The sequence below is a fragment of the Neoarius graeffei genome, chromosome 1 (genome assembly GCF_027579695.1).
Source record: "Neoarius graeffei isolate fNeoGra1 chromosome 1, fNeoGra1.pri, whole genome shotgun sequence".
Taxonomy (NCBI): domain Eukaryota; kingdom Metazoa; phylum Chordata; class Actinopteri; order Siluriformes; family Ariidae; genus Neoarius; species Neoarius graeffei.
In genome coordinates this window covers 5,954,807-5,971,489 of record NC_083569.1, presented here as the reverse complement: position 1 = coordinate 5,971,489, position 16,683 = coordinate 5,954,807, and the positions used below count along the sequence as shown (strand labels likewise).

The 16,683-nt window shown below is 41.9% G+C and overlaps 1 protein-coding gene across 5 annotated transcripts in view; it reads left to right on the top strand.

The window, feature by feature from the left end:
* The window catches only part of ppm1la (protein phosphatase, Mg2+/Mn2+ dependent, 1La), a 46,231-nt gene that overhangs the window by 27,736 nt on the left and 1,812 nt on the right, over positions 1-16,683 (top strand). Inside the window, exon 1 of one of the 5 annotated variants that reach the window (XM_060921233.1) lies at positions 7,389-8,105. The exons of 1 other annotated variant lie outside the window; for it this stretch is intronic. In XM_060921233.1, the coding sequence (XP_060777216.1) occupies positions 7,770-8,105 (336 nt within the window). In that variant the 5' untranslated portion in view covers positions 7,389-7,769. Of the gene's footprint in view, positions 1-7,388; positions 8,175-9,154; positions 10,924-15,345; positions 16,088-16,683 lie in introns of those variants that run through there. 3 more of the 5 variants (XM_060921225.1, XM_060921251.1, XM_060921242.1) reach the window with 3 other exon arrangements.

Here is a 16,683-nt window from a genome sequence, read left to right as displayed (position 1 = left end):
AAGCTGCATTTTTTTTCTTCTATTTTATTAACGTCGATCGAAAGATATGGTTTATATCTGCGATAACATCTCATAACAGGAACTACATTTCTTGGACATTCCACAACATTAAATGTAACTATAAACGGATAAAACAACAACAACCTGTCATTCATTCATGAATAAAACTTTGTAATTGTTGTCAAACTGCCGTATTAGGATTAGGAATAAACCCTTTGAGACGCAATGTTTTTGATCTATGATCACTCGATCACATATAACACACTACTAATCAAAAACCTGAGTTAGTTTTACACTCAGTACAAGGTTAAGGAAAGATTTTACACCCTCACTTGAGTTCCACATATAAACCATATTCGTGAATGTACACACACTTGGTCTTCTCATCTTAAGTTCCCCTCCTATTATTTCAGTAGACACACGGGCGCCATTTGGAAAGACAGAAGAGTTACCTGAGCTTCAGATCCCTGCTCTTTCTCCCTACGCTCTCCTACAGAGACCATGCGTTGACTTCAAGAGGCTCATACACCCTGGGCTAAATGGCATGGTTTTGGTGCCAGGTGTTCAGAAATAGAGATCATTTCCCGATGAACAATCTTTTACGTGCCTCTTTTGACCTTTCCGTGGAGTTTATTTATTCAATCCCTATCAGATTTGCGACAAAATGGATATCAAAATGAATATGTCCTATTTAGCCATAATTTTTTAAAACTGATTTCAAGAAATTGTAATGACCGTGAATATCACTTCATCAACTTAAAGAGAATACGTTCTAGAATAAGTGAGTACTTTATTATATATTAACTTTTTGTACCTCTGTAACTTTGCGCATTTTTTTTCAATAAGGAATTGTACTGGATGCTTGAAAGTTTGTGAACCCTTTAGAATTTTCTATATTTCTGCATAAATATGACCTAAAACATCATCAGATTTTCACACAAGTCCTAAAAGTAGATAAAGAGAACCCAGTTAAACAAATGAGACAAAAATATTATACTCGGTCATTTATTTATTGAGGAAAATGATCCAATATTACAAATCTGTGAGTGGGAAAAGTATGTGAACCTTTGCTTTCAGTATCTGGTGTGACCGCCTTGTGCAGCAATAACTGTTGATCAGTCCTGCACACCGGCTTGGAGGAATTTTAGCCTGTTCCTCCGTACAGAACAGCTTCAACTCTGGGATGTTGGTGGGTTTCCTCACATGAACTGCTCACTTCAGGTCCTTCCACAACATTTCCATTGGATTAAGGTCAGGACTTTGACTCGGCCATTCCAAAACATTAACTTTATTCTTCTTTAACCATTCTTTGGTAGAACGACTTGTGTGCTTAGGGTCGTTGTCTTGCTGCATGACCCACCTTCGCTTGAGATTCAGTTCATGGACAGATGTCCTGACATTTTCCTTTAGAATTCGCTGGTATAATTCAGAATTCATTGTTCCATCAATGATGGCAAGCCGTCCTGGCCCAGATGCAGCAAAACAGGCCCAAACCATGATACTACCACCACCATGTTTCACAGATGGGATAAGGTTCTTATGCTGGAATGCAGTGTTTTCCTTTCTCCAAACATAACACTTCTCATTTAAACCAAAAAGTTCTATTTTGGTGTCATCCGTCCACAAAACATTTTTCTAATAGCCTTCTGGCTTGTCCATGTGATCTTTAGCAAACTGCAGACGAGCAGCAATGTTCTTTTTAGAGAGCAGTTGCTTTCTCCTTGCAACCCTGCCATGCACACCATTGTTGTTCAGTGTTCTCCTGATGGTGGACTCATGAACATTAACATTAGCCAATGTGAGAGAGGCCTTCAGTTGCTTAGAAGTTACCCTGGGGTCCTTTGTGACCTCGCCGACTATTACACACCTTGCTCTTGGAGTGATCTTTGTTGGTCGACCACTCCTGAGGAGGGTAACAATGGTCTTGAATTTCCTCCATTTGTACACAATCTGTCTGACTGTGGATTGGTGGAGTCCAAACTCTTTAGAGATGGTTTTGTAACTTTTTCCAGCCTGATGAGCATCAACAATGCTTTTTCCAAGGTCCTCAGAAATCTCCTTTGTTTGTGCCATGATACACTTCCACAAACATGTGTTGTGAAGATCAGACTTTGATAGATCCCTGTTCTTTAAATAAAACCGGGTGCCCACTCACACCTGACTCTAATTTCACCTTCAAATTAACTGCTAATCCTAGAGGTTCACAACCTTTTGCCACTCACAGATATGTAATACTGGATCATTTTCCTCAATAAATAAATGACCAAGTATAATATTTTTGTCTCATTTGTTTAACCGGGTTCTCTTTATCTACTTTTAGGACTTGTGTGAAAATCTGATGATGTTTTAGTTCATATTAATGCCGAAATATAGAAAATTCTAAAGGGTTCACAAACTTTCAAGCACCACTGTATGTCCTCCTATTTAAAATAAATGAAATGGGGAGGAAAAATAAAATGAATGTCATTTTTAAATATCAACTTTATTTAACCAGGAGTAAGAGATTCACTGAGATTAAAAAAAAAATCTCTTTTCTAAGAGGGTCCTGGCCAAGACACAAACATAGAACATTAGAAATTAACAAACAAACAAATAAAATTAAACAGTGTAATAAATATTATTTCATGCATTGTCTGCATTGATATGATGATGAATGCTATTTTCACTGAAAGATGCTTTTGTAAAAATAAATACAAACAATCTATATACAACCCCGATTCCAAAAAAGTTGGGACAAAGTACAAATTGTAAATAAAAACGGAATGCAATAATTTAAAAAATCTCAAAAACTGATATTGTATTCACAATAGAACATAGACAACATATCAAATGTCGAAAATGTCGAAAGTGAGACATTTTGAAATTTCATGCCAAATATTGGCTCATTTGAAATTTCATGACAGCAACACATCTCAAAAAACATCTCAAAAAAGTTGGGACAGTGTAAAATTGCAAAGAGTTTGAACATATCATCATCTACAGTGCATAATATCATCAAAAGATTCAGAGAATCTGGAAGAATCTCTGTGCGTAAGGGTCAAGGCCGGAAAACCATACCGGGTGCCCGTGATCTTCGGGCCCTTAGACGGCACTGCATCACATACAGGCGTGCTTCTGTATTGGAAATCACAAAATGGGCTCAGGAATATTTCCAGAGAACATTATCTGTGAACACAATTCACCGTGCCATCCGCCGTTGCCAGCTAAAACTCTATAGTTCAAAGAAGAAGCCGTATCTAAACATGATCCAGAAGCGCAGACGTCTTCTCTGGGCCAAGGCTCATTTAAAATGGACTGTGGCAAAGTGGAAAACTGTTCTGTGGTCAGACGAATCAAAATTTGAAGTTCTTTATGGAAATCAGGGATGCCGTGTCATTCGGACTAAAGAGGAGAAGGACGACCCGAGTTGTTATCAGTGCTCAGTTCAGAAGCCTGCATCTCTGATGGTATGGGGTTGCATTAGTGCGTGTGGCATGGGCAGCTTACACATCTGGAAAGACACCATCAATGCTGAAAGGTATATCCAGGTTCTAGAGCAACATATGCTCCCATCCAGATGACGTCTCTTTCAGGGAAGACCTTGCATTTTCCAACATGACAATGCCAAACCACATACTGCATCAATTACAGCATCATGGCTGCGTAGAAGAAGGGTCCGGGTACTGAACTGGCCAGCCTGCAGTCCAGATCTTTCACCCATAGAAAACATTTGGCGCATCATAAACCGGAAGATACGACAAAAAAGACCTAAGACAGTTGAGCGACTAGAATCCTACATTAGACAAGAATGGGTTAACATTCCTATCCATAAACTCGAGCAACTTGTCTCCTCAGTCCCCAGACGTTTACAGACTGTTGTAAAGAGAAAAGGGGATGTCTCACAGTGGGAAACATGGCCTTGTCCCAACTTTTTTGAGATGTGTTGTTGTCATGAAATTTAAAAATCACCTAATTTTTCTCTTTAAATGATACATTTTCTCAGCTTAAACATTTATGTCATCTATGTTCTATTCTGAATAAAATATGGAATTTTGAAACTTCCACATCATTGCATTCCGTTTTTATTTACAATTTGTACTTTGTCCCAACTTTTTTTGGAATCGGGGTTGTAGAAACCACCTTTTTTTTTTTTTTGTAAATTCTCAGTCACTGCACTTAAATTCATTATTTTTTTAAATATATATTTTTAAATTATTTTGCAGAATATGGATTTGGATAAATAACTCTGTGTGTATTATTTGTATGAACAAACTAATCTCTTCTGTTTGTTTTAGCTCTTTTAGCAAAGACATCATCAATAAACACCACATGGGACAGATAGCGTCATTGGGTGACTGAGTATGGAAAGCCAAAGAGTTCATAAATATGGCAAATATGTGTTGGTGTGCGAAAATTTGAATTTGTTTATTTTAACTTATTGAATGGGAAAAGTGTGTTCATATCCTTTGTCCTTCCCTGTTAATTTGTACTTTGAATGAACAATGTGTGAAAAATCTATTTATTTCTAGTATCTCCGTCCTCTCCTCAGGGATTTTTTTTCATAATCCTCCTTGCTCATGTTCGTTACAGACGCAAATAATTATATTTAATTCAATTCAAATGCGTCCACGTGAGTGAACTGAGTTACGTTAGCATGGTTTGTTTTCGTGCGTCCAATATAATTTGATTTGCACTCTCACCAAACTCAGGATCACTGGCGTTGTAAGACCGCATCGTTTACCGCTACACTATTCTACCACATGTTTTAATAATGTTAATTTAATGCTATAGTTATTTCTTCCTGGCAGCGCTAACATCCTCACGAGATATATTTTATAACTGGATCATGTTATTATTATTATCTGAATTTATCTCACTCATGCTACATAATTTAACCTACTGTAGTAATTAGAAATCTGTTTCAGTTAAATTTAGTATAAGCAATTAAATCACATTTTGATGAGAAACTTTGTCAACTAACTCCTTTGAGTCTTCTCAGTTACTGCTGATGGCATGTTATGGATATGGTCTGTGAAGCAGGTTTAAATAAATTAACCCTGATGGACGCTAAATCTAGAGACTTGATATGACTGTCACTGATAAGTCATTTGTGTGAATGTGCAGTTTGGGCTAGAAAGAAATCAGCCCCAGATGCTACTCGTATATTCATTTTGTATATTGCATACTCTTGTGAGTTGGAGCCAATCCCAGCAGACATTGGGCGAGAGGTGGGGTACACCCTGGACAGGTCGCCAATCTATCACATACCCCTTTTTGACAAACGGGGAATGGGTTTCGTTCTTGTTTGCGCACCAGATTTTGAACCATTCAGAGCATCCATCCATTATCTGTAGCCGCTTATCCTGTACAGGGTCGCAGGCAAGCTGGAGCCTATCCCAGCTGACTATGGGCAAGAGGCGGGGTACACCCTGGACAAGTCGCCAGATCATCACAGGGCTGACACACAGAGACAAACAACACTCACACCTACGGTCAATTTAGAGCCACCAATTATCCTAACCTGCATGTCTTTGGACTGTGGGGGAAACCTGAGCACCCGGAGGAAACCCATGTAGAAAGGCCCGTCAGCCACTGGGCTCGAACCCAGGACCTTCTTGCTGTGAGGCAACAGTGCTAACCACTACACCACCATGCCACGCCCGTTCAGAGCAATTCGACCAAAAATAAAGTTGATTCAGAACCTGAAAAGTTGATTCCCAAAACATGGACCCAAAATATAGCTGTTTTTCCAGCGCAAACCGTGACGACATCAGTGGGCATGTCATTAGTGTGCAGGGGAAGCAGAACACAGCAATGGAAAAGGATAGATCTTTATAAAAAGTGGACCGAAAACAAATATCTACAATAACAGAACAAAAGCTCACAGGTAATCAGTGAGTTTGTGCATCTTGTTACGACTGTTTACTCCTGTTGTGAATTGTGCAACGCCCTCCGTTCATGACGCATCATTGATTACAACAGTTCCGCCCAAAACTAGTGAAAATGTGGGCTGGTTTCCTAGCTGGCACCCAGTTTCAAAGAATCCTGAATGGAAACCTGAAAGGTTTGTCAAAAAAAAAAAAACGGGCAACAGAGAGACAGACAATCCATGCAGACATGGGGAGAATGTAGATAGATAGATAGATAGATAGATAGATAGATAGATAGATAGATAGATAGATAGATAGATAGAACTTTCTTGATCCCTTTGGGAGGGTTCCCTCAGGGAAATTAAAATTCCAGCAGCATCATTACAGGATAAACAGAGAATAGAAAATAGAGAAAACTTCTAGATAAATTAAGTGTTAACATATGCAAATATAAAAAATAAAATATGGAAAAAGTCCAGCAGGAGAGGTATTGCACATTATATTGCACATTTATATTGGACATTGTCCAGTATTGCTTTTTGTCGGGCTAGGCTACTGCTCCTTCCCGTCCTCTGTCCTCCTGTCCCCCCCCCCAGAGAGGAGTTGTACAGTCTGATGGCGTGAGGGACAAAGGAGTTTTTAAGTCTGCTCGTCCTACTTGGGAAGGAGCATTCTGTCACTGAACAGGCTCCTCTGGTTGCTGATGACGGTGTGCAGAGGGTGACTGGCATCGTCCATGATGTTCAGTAGTTTGTCCATAGTCCTCTTCTCTGCCACAGTCACCAGAGAGTCCAGCTTCATGCCGACCACAGAGCCGGCCCGCCTGATCAGTTTGTCCAGCTTGGATGTGTCCTTCTTGGACCACGGTGTTAAACAGGACACTGGTGACCACAAACTGATAGAACATCCACAGGAGTTTCCTGCAGATGTTAAAGGACCACAGCCTCTTCAGGAAATACAGCCTGCTCTGTACCTTCCTGTACAGGTGGTTGGTGTTGCAAGTCCAGTCCAGCTTGCTGTCCAGCCACAGCCCGAGGTACTTGTAGGAATCCACAGCCTCCACCTCGACTCCCTCGATCAGAACTGGTCATGACCTTGGTCTGGACCTCCCAAAGTCAATGACCAGCTCCTTGGTCTTCGAGGTGTTGAGCTGCACATGGTTCCTGTTGCACCAAATGGCAAAGCCCCTCACCAAGCTCCTATACTCCTCCTCTCTGTCTTCCCTGATACACCCCGCTATGGCTGTGTCATCGGCGAACTTCTGAATGTGACAGCTCCGAGTTGCACAGCACAGACCAACAACAGAAAACAGCCAAGTTTGAACTCAGAACCTTGTGATTACAAGGCGACAGTGCTAGCCACTGCACCACCATGGCACTACAGGTGTTACTTTTACTGTTTTTCTTTTCTTGAAAGAAAGGGAGGGCTTTGTCGCGCCTCTGGTCTATTTATATCAGCCTGACCTGGTTTGGACCCCTTTGGCCTTCCATATAAGAGAGTTTGGAGGGTGCTTGGTTCGCACCCCGCACAGGCCACTTCATCCCAATTGTGGTGATCTGCTGGAGGACTAAACAGTGTTCATCAGGACAGAGTAGGACAGGGAGGGGAAAAAAAACCCGAGAGATGATTGGAAATCTTTCTTGTTGATTTTGCAACTTTGCTTCTGGGTGTCCTGAGTGAGTATTTTTTTTTTTCCCAGCTGCTTTTACAACTCTCGCATCATTCGTACCCTGTGCAGTATCGAGAAACTGTGGTGCGTCAAAAAGAAGGGGGAGAAAAAAGTGCGTTTTATTTCCAAGGACACAGGAATGAAAGCAGGGGGTCGGAGGTCCTGAGATCTTCAGCTCTGCACGCGCTTTTCGGTTCTTGATCATGGAAGTGATTTGAAGTGTGTGTTATGAGTGAACAGTCAGCAGTGTGATGATAGGAGACGCGATGACGCTGCTGTCTCTTCTGGGTCGCATCATGCGTTATTTCTTGCTCCGGCCGGAGACCTTGTTCCTGCTGTGCATCAGCCTGGCCCTTTGGAGCTACTTCTTCCACACGGATGAAGTGAAGACCATTGTCAGGTCCAGCCGGGACGCTGTCAAGATGGTCAAGGGCAAAGTGGCCGAGATGATGATGATGCAGGACGTCAACGGCGGCGGCCTGCACGTGGTGGACAGTGAGTTCTCCAAGACTTGGGGATTCAAGAACCATAATGTGGCCGTGTTCTCCATCCAGGGCCGCAGAGACCACATGGAGGACCGCTTCGAGGTGCTCACAGACTTCACCAACAGGACCCACCCGTCCATATTTGCCATTTTTGACGGCCACGGGGGTGAGGTAAAAAAAAAAAAATAAGTGGCAAAATCATTTATAACGCCATGTTGCTTATAATCACACACATGCATCAGGTTTCTACTGTATACATCATTCATATAGGAGAATCCCGCATCACTGTCCTCCTCAAGTGGTCCTGATGCGAGGATCAGCTATTCCATTTCACCCAAGACAGAGGGGGTGACCTGTATTTCCGTGTACATGTGTGTGTTCTTAAATAAGCCTCAAATGCAGTTTTAAATCAAGCTGATATCTCATATAACATATTTTTGGTTGGAAAATATTTTTTTTAAAAAGGCAAGTCTTTTGTTTAACAAGAAAATTGGACGGAGGTGAAGCAAATCACCCCCCCGCCCGTGTGTAGAATGGGTCGTTCCAGGTCGAGTTCATTTCCTTAGCAAGCTAGCTACAACAGTAAACTTTTTTTTTCTTTTTTTTTTCTTTTGGATTATTTTTTAAATACGAGCTTTCAAATAAAATGACACAATCTCAGAAATTATAATTATAATAAAATAAAATGACAATCAGTATCAGTGAAACAATTTTGTGGGCTGTTGATATTATTTAGCTAGCAAGCTAATGGCTAATGACTTGCGAAAAATGAAAGTTTCTGAACTGGTGAATAATAAATACTCTAGCTTTTTAATAAATCTTCAGGGTGTATGTTTTGTTATTTAATCAATAATATAATGTACAGCCCTCAGGGAGAAAAGTCAGAATATCATACTAGATATCAGTTTGTTTGTTTTAATGTGAAGGTTTTAGCCTGTGACACTTAGCTTATCATTTCCTCTCAAAATTTCTGGGAAAAAAAAAAAAAAGTTAAAATGACAGAACAAGATGGTGGATTAGGCATTAATTCAAGTCAAGTTTATTTGTATAGCGCTTTTAACAATAAACATTGTCGCAAAGCAGATTTACAGAATTTGAACGACTTAAAATACGAGCTAATTTTATCCCTGATTTATCCCCAATGAGCGCGACGGTGGAAAGGAAAAACTCCCTCAGACGACCTGAGGAAGAAACCTCGAGAGGAACCAGACTCAAAAGGGAACCCATCCTCATTTGGGCAACAACAGACAACATGACTATAACATTAACAGTCCTAACATAAAGTCCGCTTCGTTGATGCTATAAACCCCCCGGCGACGGAAACCCGAGCGCAAAACCGTTCACGACAACCGTAGTCCCAAAGTCAGCAAGTCAACTGCAGTCCCCAGCCACAAAAACACCACTGCAAGAGTCCAGAGCGTCCTCCAGGCGTGACCCCCAACTGTCCACATGGGGCCGTCCTCCACAGGAGCGATGCGATGAGACTCCAACCAGACACAGGGCACCAGGATGGATCAGGCAGGTCCGAGGAGCAGAAGAGGTCAGCATCTCGATCAATGAGCGCGACGGTGGCAAGAAAAAACTCCTTCAGACGACATGAGGAACAAACCTCGAGAGGAACCAGACTCAAAAGGGAACCCATCCTCATTTGGGCAACAACAGACAACATGACTATAACATTAACAGTCCTAACATAAAGTCAGCTTCATTGATGCTATAAACCCCCCAGCAACGGAAACCCGAGCGCAAAACCGTTCACGACAACTGCAGTCCCAAAGTCAGCAAGTCAACTGCAGTCCTAGACTCAAATCAAGTCAGCAAGTCAACTGCAGTCCCCAGCCACAAAAACACCACTGCAAGAGTCCAGAGCGTCCTCCAGGCGCAACCCCCAACTGTCCACATGGGGCCGTCCTCCACAGGAGTGATGCGATGAGACTTCAACCAGACACAGGGCACCAGGATGGATCAGGCAGGTCCGAGGAGCAGAAGAGGTCAGCATCTCGATCAATGAGCGCGACGGTGGCAAGAAAAAACTCCCTCAGACGGCATGAGGAAGAAACCTCGAGAGGAACCAGACTCAAAAAGGAACCCATCCTCATTTGGGCAACAACAGACAACATGACTATAACATTAACAGTTTTAACATGAAGTCAGTTTCGTTGACGTTATAAACTCTTCCATTGATGGAAACTTGAGTGCAAAACTGTTCATGACAACCGCAGTCCTAAAGTTAGCAAGTCAACTGTAGTCCTCAGCCATAAAAGCATTACTGTAAGAGTCCAGAGCGTCCTCCAGGTGTGACTTTCAACTGTCCACATGGGGCTGTCCTTTACAGGAGTGATGCGATGAGATTCCAACCAGACACAGGGCACCAGGATGGATCAGGCAGGTCCGAGGAGCAGAAGAGGTCAGGCTCTCGATCCCAGGACCGACATGTAACTCAGAGGGACAGATCTGGGGGGGAGAGAAAACACAGGTTGTTAGGTATGCCCAATGTCACCTGAATAAGTAGGAACAGTATACATATTGCACTGAGTACAAGCAGGGACTCCGGCAACTAACAATGACAGCATAACTAAAAGGGGAGAGCCAGAAGGTAACGCAGGCATGAGGGAGCCCCGGGACATAAAGCAGCCAGCCACTACACCGTCAACAAACTCGAGTGAGCAAGCAAGTGGGGGACTGACAGCATCCATACATCCCAGTTTACCAAAACACTCTGTCTGAGGACCCTCCAGATCTACACCTTTACCTCATAAACACCATTAACACAAGGCTTGACTAAACAGATATGTTTTCAGCTTAGACTTAAACGCTGGGACTGTGTCTGATTCCCGAACATTACTTGGAAGGCTGTTCCATAACCATGGGGCTTTGTAAGAAAAGGCTCTGCCCCCTGATGTAGCCTTCACTATATGAGGTACATTGATTGCTAATTACTAGTATCAATCTCTCTCTCTCTCACACACACACACAGAGTGGCAAAAAGGGTTAAGAGTAAATTTGGGCCTACTGATAGTTTAATGAAACTAATCCCATACTCTGTCATATTACAAGTTTTCACAATATAAAAATATTTTTATCCGCCTCATACTTTAAAAGAGCTACTTCAAGGTCCAGTTATAAAATGTCCTTGCTTAAAACGACTGGACAGTGACGGTAGTGGCCTTTTAAAGCTTCGCCAGTAATACTTAGTTCATGGCTATAAATAAGACACTTTGAAATGACTATGTTTAGTTCTGTAGTAGCTGTTCATGTTGACAAATGCCGCAGACTCACGTTCAGATTAGAAATCTGTTTTGACCTTGAAATGGGGAATAAATGCATCGTTTTCTGTAATACTTTGCTGGGGTCTGAACCACAGCTGATGACCCCAGGTTTAGAGCACTCAGCCTTTGGATCTTTTTTTTTTTAATCAATGCAGCCAACCCAGCCAATCTGTTCTGATTATCACAAAGAGCCAGAGTCTCATTCAGAGAACAATGACTTCACTTAAATGGGCTAATCTGAGATCCAGCGAATTCCCGAGGTATTTACTGGTCGTATTTGTTCATGGTTTCCCTCCCCCCAGTCTGGAAGCCATCTGCGTTCTAGGCTTCCAAACCCTAGTTCCTCTAGGGATTATACCAGATTCTCAGCTTCATTCCATTCTAGATATTTATCAGTTTAAGGTTACACTCTGTTCTGAGATGTTACTCGATGATTGTGGATGAACTTCCACTGAGAAAGGAACCCTACTGTTGCATTGTTCTCGAAGAATACACTCAAGTCAGACCAAACGATCCATAATTTCCATTTCTGCTTTTAGTATGATGCTGTATTTTCTCGTTTAGTCACCAAATCTGCGTCTATAAAGTAGACAGCTTGCAAAGATCATTTGTGTAGGTTGATGTGCTGTGGAAATTATTCAGTGGAGCAGGATGTCAGTTGCATTCCCTTGTCAGCTCCCTCATGGCTTATGCTATTTGGCTTTTCTGACCATGATAAAAGGCCTTGGACATTTATTGGACTTGAAATTATGTTGGACGAGGTTTAACCAAGATGATATCAGTGGTTGCTCATGCACAGAGGGTTTTGAGTTCTGAGTGCAACTCGATCAAACCTCAATTGTTCAGTTTTATGCTTGTGTTATACTTCATCTCTGTCTTGTAAGTTTCTTTGGATAGTAGGACACGTCATTTGAATAATGGACAAAATCCCATATTATCATTGAAATATGTCATACAGAACAACCCTACCACAGGTCAGTGAGCAAGATGGCAAGATATGCGCCAAGAAGGCAGATGTTTGGTATGAGAGCTAATTAATAATAAAATGCTCATCCCATCTCATTATCTGTAGCCGCTTTATCCTGTTCTACAGGGTCGCAGGCAAGCTGGAGCCTATCCCAGCTGACTACGGGCGAAAGGCGGGGTACACCCTGGACAAGTCGCCAGGTCATCAAAGGGCTGACACATAGACACAGACAACCATTCACACTCACACCTACGGTCAATTTAGAGTCACCAGTGTAGGTGCAATTGGTCTTAAGTGATCAATCTCATTAAATCATTAAATCAGTCTCATTAAATCATTAGATCAATCTCATTAAATCAGTCTCATTAAATCAGTCTCATTAATTCAGCCTCATTAATTAATACCATTAATTTTGGTGCTTAATAATAAATTACCAAACAGCTAAATTATGGTATATTCCAAATTATTATGATCACTTACCGTATTACATAACTCATATGCACCTTGGAATTCTTTGAGATTGGATGGCTTCAAAAATATCGGTACAACAACAGACACAGTTTAACAGAATAATTGAATTTATTATAACAATGATAAAAATTGAATAATAGCAGTTGAATACATTATATACAGTGAGGTATGTGTGTGTGGTGGAGGCCTTGTGGCCTAAACAAAAGACTAGCTTGGGATGCTAGCTAAGGTGTGTTTGTGTGTGTGTGTGTGTGTGTGGGTGGGTGTGTGTGTGGTGGAGGCCTTGTGGCCTAAACAAAAGACTAGCTTGGGATGCTAGCTAAGGTGTGTGTGTGTGTGTGTGTGTGTGTGTGTGTGTGTCCACGTGGTGGAGGCCTTGTGGCCTAAACAAAAGACTAGTGTGGGATGCTAGCTAAGGTGTGTTTGTGTGTGTGGCCACGTGTGGAGACAAAAGATTAGCCTTGTGTTGCTAGCTAAGGCAAAGGAATGTTATCTAAGGTGTGTTTGTGTGTGGGGGAGGTGACCACGTGTTTCTAACCCACTAGCTTATAACACTACTAAATCCACTGAAATCTTGATGAGGTCAAAATATGTGTAATAATGAAATTAAGGTGTTAGAAAGGATAGAGAGCATGCAAAAGCCTATCTATTAAACAATTGAGAGATCAAAACAAAATAGAACAATCATCAATTCAACACGCTGTGTGTCTACAGTGTAAACAATTCAACCGTTCCTGAGTTTAAATTCACACTACTTCATAAAGCTAATTCCTAAGACTAGTTTTATGCCCAAAAATGCCAGTCTTACTTCAGTATTTTGCTGATATGCAAGATATAGAGACGTTCCAAAACTTCTGAGTGAACCGGAGCACGTGGGGCTTTCCGTGAAAGCAGAGGATTTCTTGGTCCGAACGCTTCGTAGTTCGTAAAGAAGTCGTCTGTGATCAAACAATGTGCACAGCACTTTTAGTTACAAGGAATCTGGTCGCTTCTAACTTTAAATTAACTGCTTGGGTGGCAGTCTTGTAACGTTACTGATAATACAAATAAAAACCGGTTGTAACCCATCTGAGTTAGATCGCGCAATTCTGGATTTTTACCGTGGCCAGTGGTAAACAAAAGAAAGCGCGCTGAATCTTTCTTCTTGCAAAAAAGAAGTCGTGGTTTCGGACGGTCCGATGAGAGAGTGCCTCTTTATGTCTGTTCCCGCGTGGTTGCAGAGCCAAAGAGACCAAGTTGGAAGTTTCCGGGTTACTTATGGCTTCCCGGAGGATGTGACGTAGGTGATCCCGCCCAGCCGTGACGCAGGTCAACGCGGAAGCTGGCCGATGGGACCTGTAGTTTCTTAAAGGGACTGTGTGTACCTACACCAGTTAATCTAACCTGCATGTCTTTGGACTGTGGGAGAAACCGGAGCACCCAGAGGAAACCCACACGGACAACATGCAAACTCTGCACAGAAAGGCCCTCGCCGGCCACGGGGCTCGAACCCGGACCTTCTTGCTGTGAGGCGACAGCGCTAACCACTACACCACCGTGCCACCTTACTTAATAATAATAATAATAATAATAATAATAATAAACACCTCCTCCATTTTTAGCAACCAAACAGACTACACGTTCTACTGGCTCACAAGACCAAGGTTTGTGAACTCACAGGTCAATATAAAGTGAACTGCTATGCATGTTTTTCACATCCCTTGTCCTTTCCCTTTCAGTGAATTGGCTTTTTATTTACAGGGAATTGCATTCATATCAGGCCTGACTGCTGCTTTATCTGAAAAATTAGAAAAGCATAGCTTTCAGGGTGTGTCCCATATCGCCGTCACAAGAGCTCAGACCCTGTAAATGCTCCTACACCATTCACAGTCAGTGACAAGTAACATTAATCTGCTGCAGTTTTAACATTAGAACTTGAAAATCAAATTAAAATGACACGATGATGTTTTTTTTTACTTATATAAGATAACAAACCTCGTTCTATAATATTTAATTAATTACAGGTGACCCACTAAAGATGACTTATAATCATATACTGTAAAGTGAATGATAATTTGTCTACATTAGGCAAAAATACCGGACTAATTATGTTCAGTAGTGCGTATCTTTCCAAACAGCTAGCGAGCTGGGAAAATTTGACTTTGATATATGGCTGGCTATTCGTGCTTGCTATTAATGGAAGCTACCATTCCGGCCTGTGCCGTTCATTTTTCACAGAATTAATCTCCTCAAATAGACTTAATTTGGTGATCTGTAATGATTCCAGTTGGCCCAGCTGATCCTGGAAGTCGAGACTATGTGCACTGTAATATGATAGACCCACACAAGTGCTTGGGTTAAAAATAGCCAGCAGCTGGAATCTCAAATATTACGTCATTCGATAGCCACAGAGTCTTATATAATGACGTGCAAACTCTTTGAGAACGAGATCTTGCTGAAAGCATCAGCTTCTGCAACGGTGCTCTTGTGCAAGCTTAAAGCAGTCGGCTCATGAATGCCGATCAGTTCTCAGTTTTACGTTTTTACATCATGTGTATAAATCGCAGATCAAGATTCCTTTCTGTTTCAGTTCTGACTCCGAGAGGTGAGATCAGGTGCAGGTAAACATGTTGTTTTGTTTTCCTAATCCACTACCATGATACGAACATCTCATCTTGGTGTTGGTGCAATTTGTTATGATTTGAAAGAAAGTCATCACATGCATAATATTAAAGTCGAGCCACATGATGAGGGCTATTTTGGGTATTTCTGTCTGTGTGTGTGTGTGGTCTGTGTAAAGAGGACGCCTGAGGTCATACCTTCCCTTAATCCCTCGTTGTTATCCAGTGACATTGAGCTCCTTTCAATAATTCAGTGTGAGCCAGACGACACAAAGCCACGAAGGAAAAATGATAACACGACAACATTCCAGGCCACAATAAAGAAAAAGGAATACAAATTTCGAGTAACGTTTTTAAAATTGTACACATTTCATGAGGAAACATGTTTAATGTTGCTGAAATGCTGGAATATGTCAGGTAAAAGATTGTTCACTTGTATTTTAGGAGAGCCATACGATTGACATCTTCTCGCCAGTCGAATTTACGTGCACGTAAATAAATTCAGGTGGAAAATCTGCAGTATGTTTTTAGGAGGTAAGAATAGCAGCAGGGACTACAAGCCAGGCGCCAGTGTTCTTTTGAAGACAGATATTACATCATGTTTGTCTCTCCGATTTCGTTATCATCAGCGAGACGAATCAAAAGAAAATCCGTTTGTGAGAATGCAGTGCAAGAAAACGTACAGAGCGAAGATATGATGAGACAGGACGTTCCCAAAGCTCGGAATCAGACAAAGGACACCTTATACAGGATATGGAAGGAATAAAACACGTGGTGGTATGCCGTTATCGGAAAATAATCAAGGATTGGCTGGTGTGATGAAGCAGAGTTACTGTGACTCCCTGTAGTGTTGATTATTTTTCTATAACTGTGTGTGCCAAATTTGCAATTTTCCAACGCGAGCAAATATTTATTTTTTTAAAGAATGACATCGTACTTGGGCGGCACGGTGGTGTAGTGGTTAGCGCTGTCGCCTCACAGCAAGAAGGTCCGGGTTCGAGCCCCGTGGCCGGCAAGGGCCTTTCTGTGCGGAGTTTGCATGTTCTCCCCGTGTCCATGTGGGTTTCTTACGGGTGCTCCGGTTTCCCCCACAGTCCAAAGACATGCAGGTTAGGTTAACTGGTGACTCTAAATTGACCGTAGGTGTGAATGTGAGTGTGAATGGTTGTCTGTGTCTATGTGTCAGCCCTGTGATGACCTGGCGACTTGTCCAGGGTGTACCCCGCCTTTCGCCCGTAGTCAGCTGGGATAGGCTCCAGCTCGCCTGCGACCCTGTAGGACCGGATAAAGCGGCTAGAGATGATGAGATGAGATGAGATCGTACTTTCACTGTGTTGGTTTGAGTCAGATGGCGCATGAAGGTTTGAGTACTT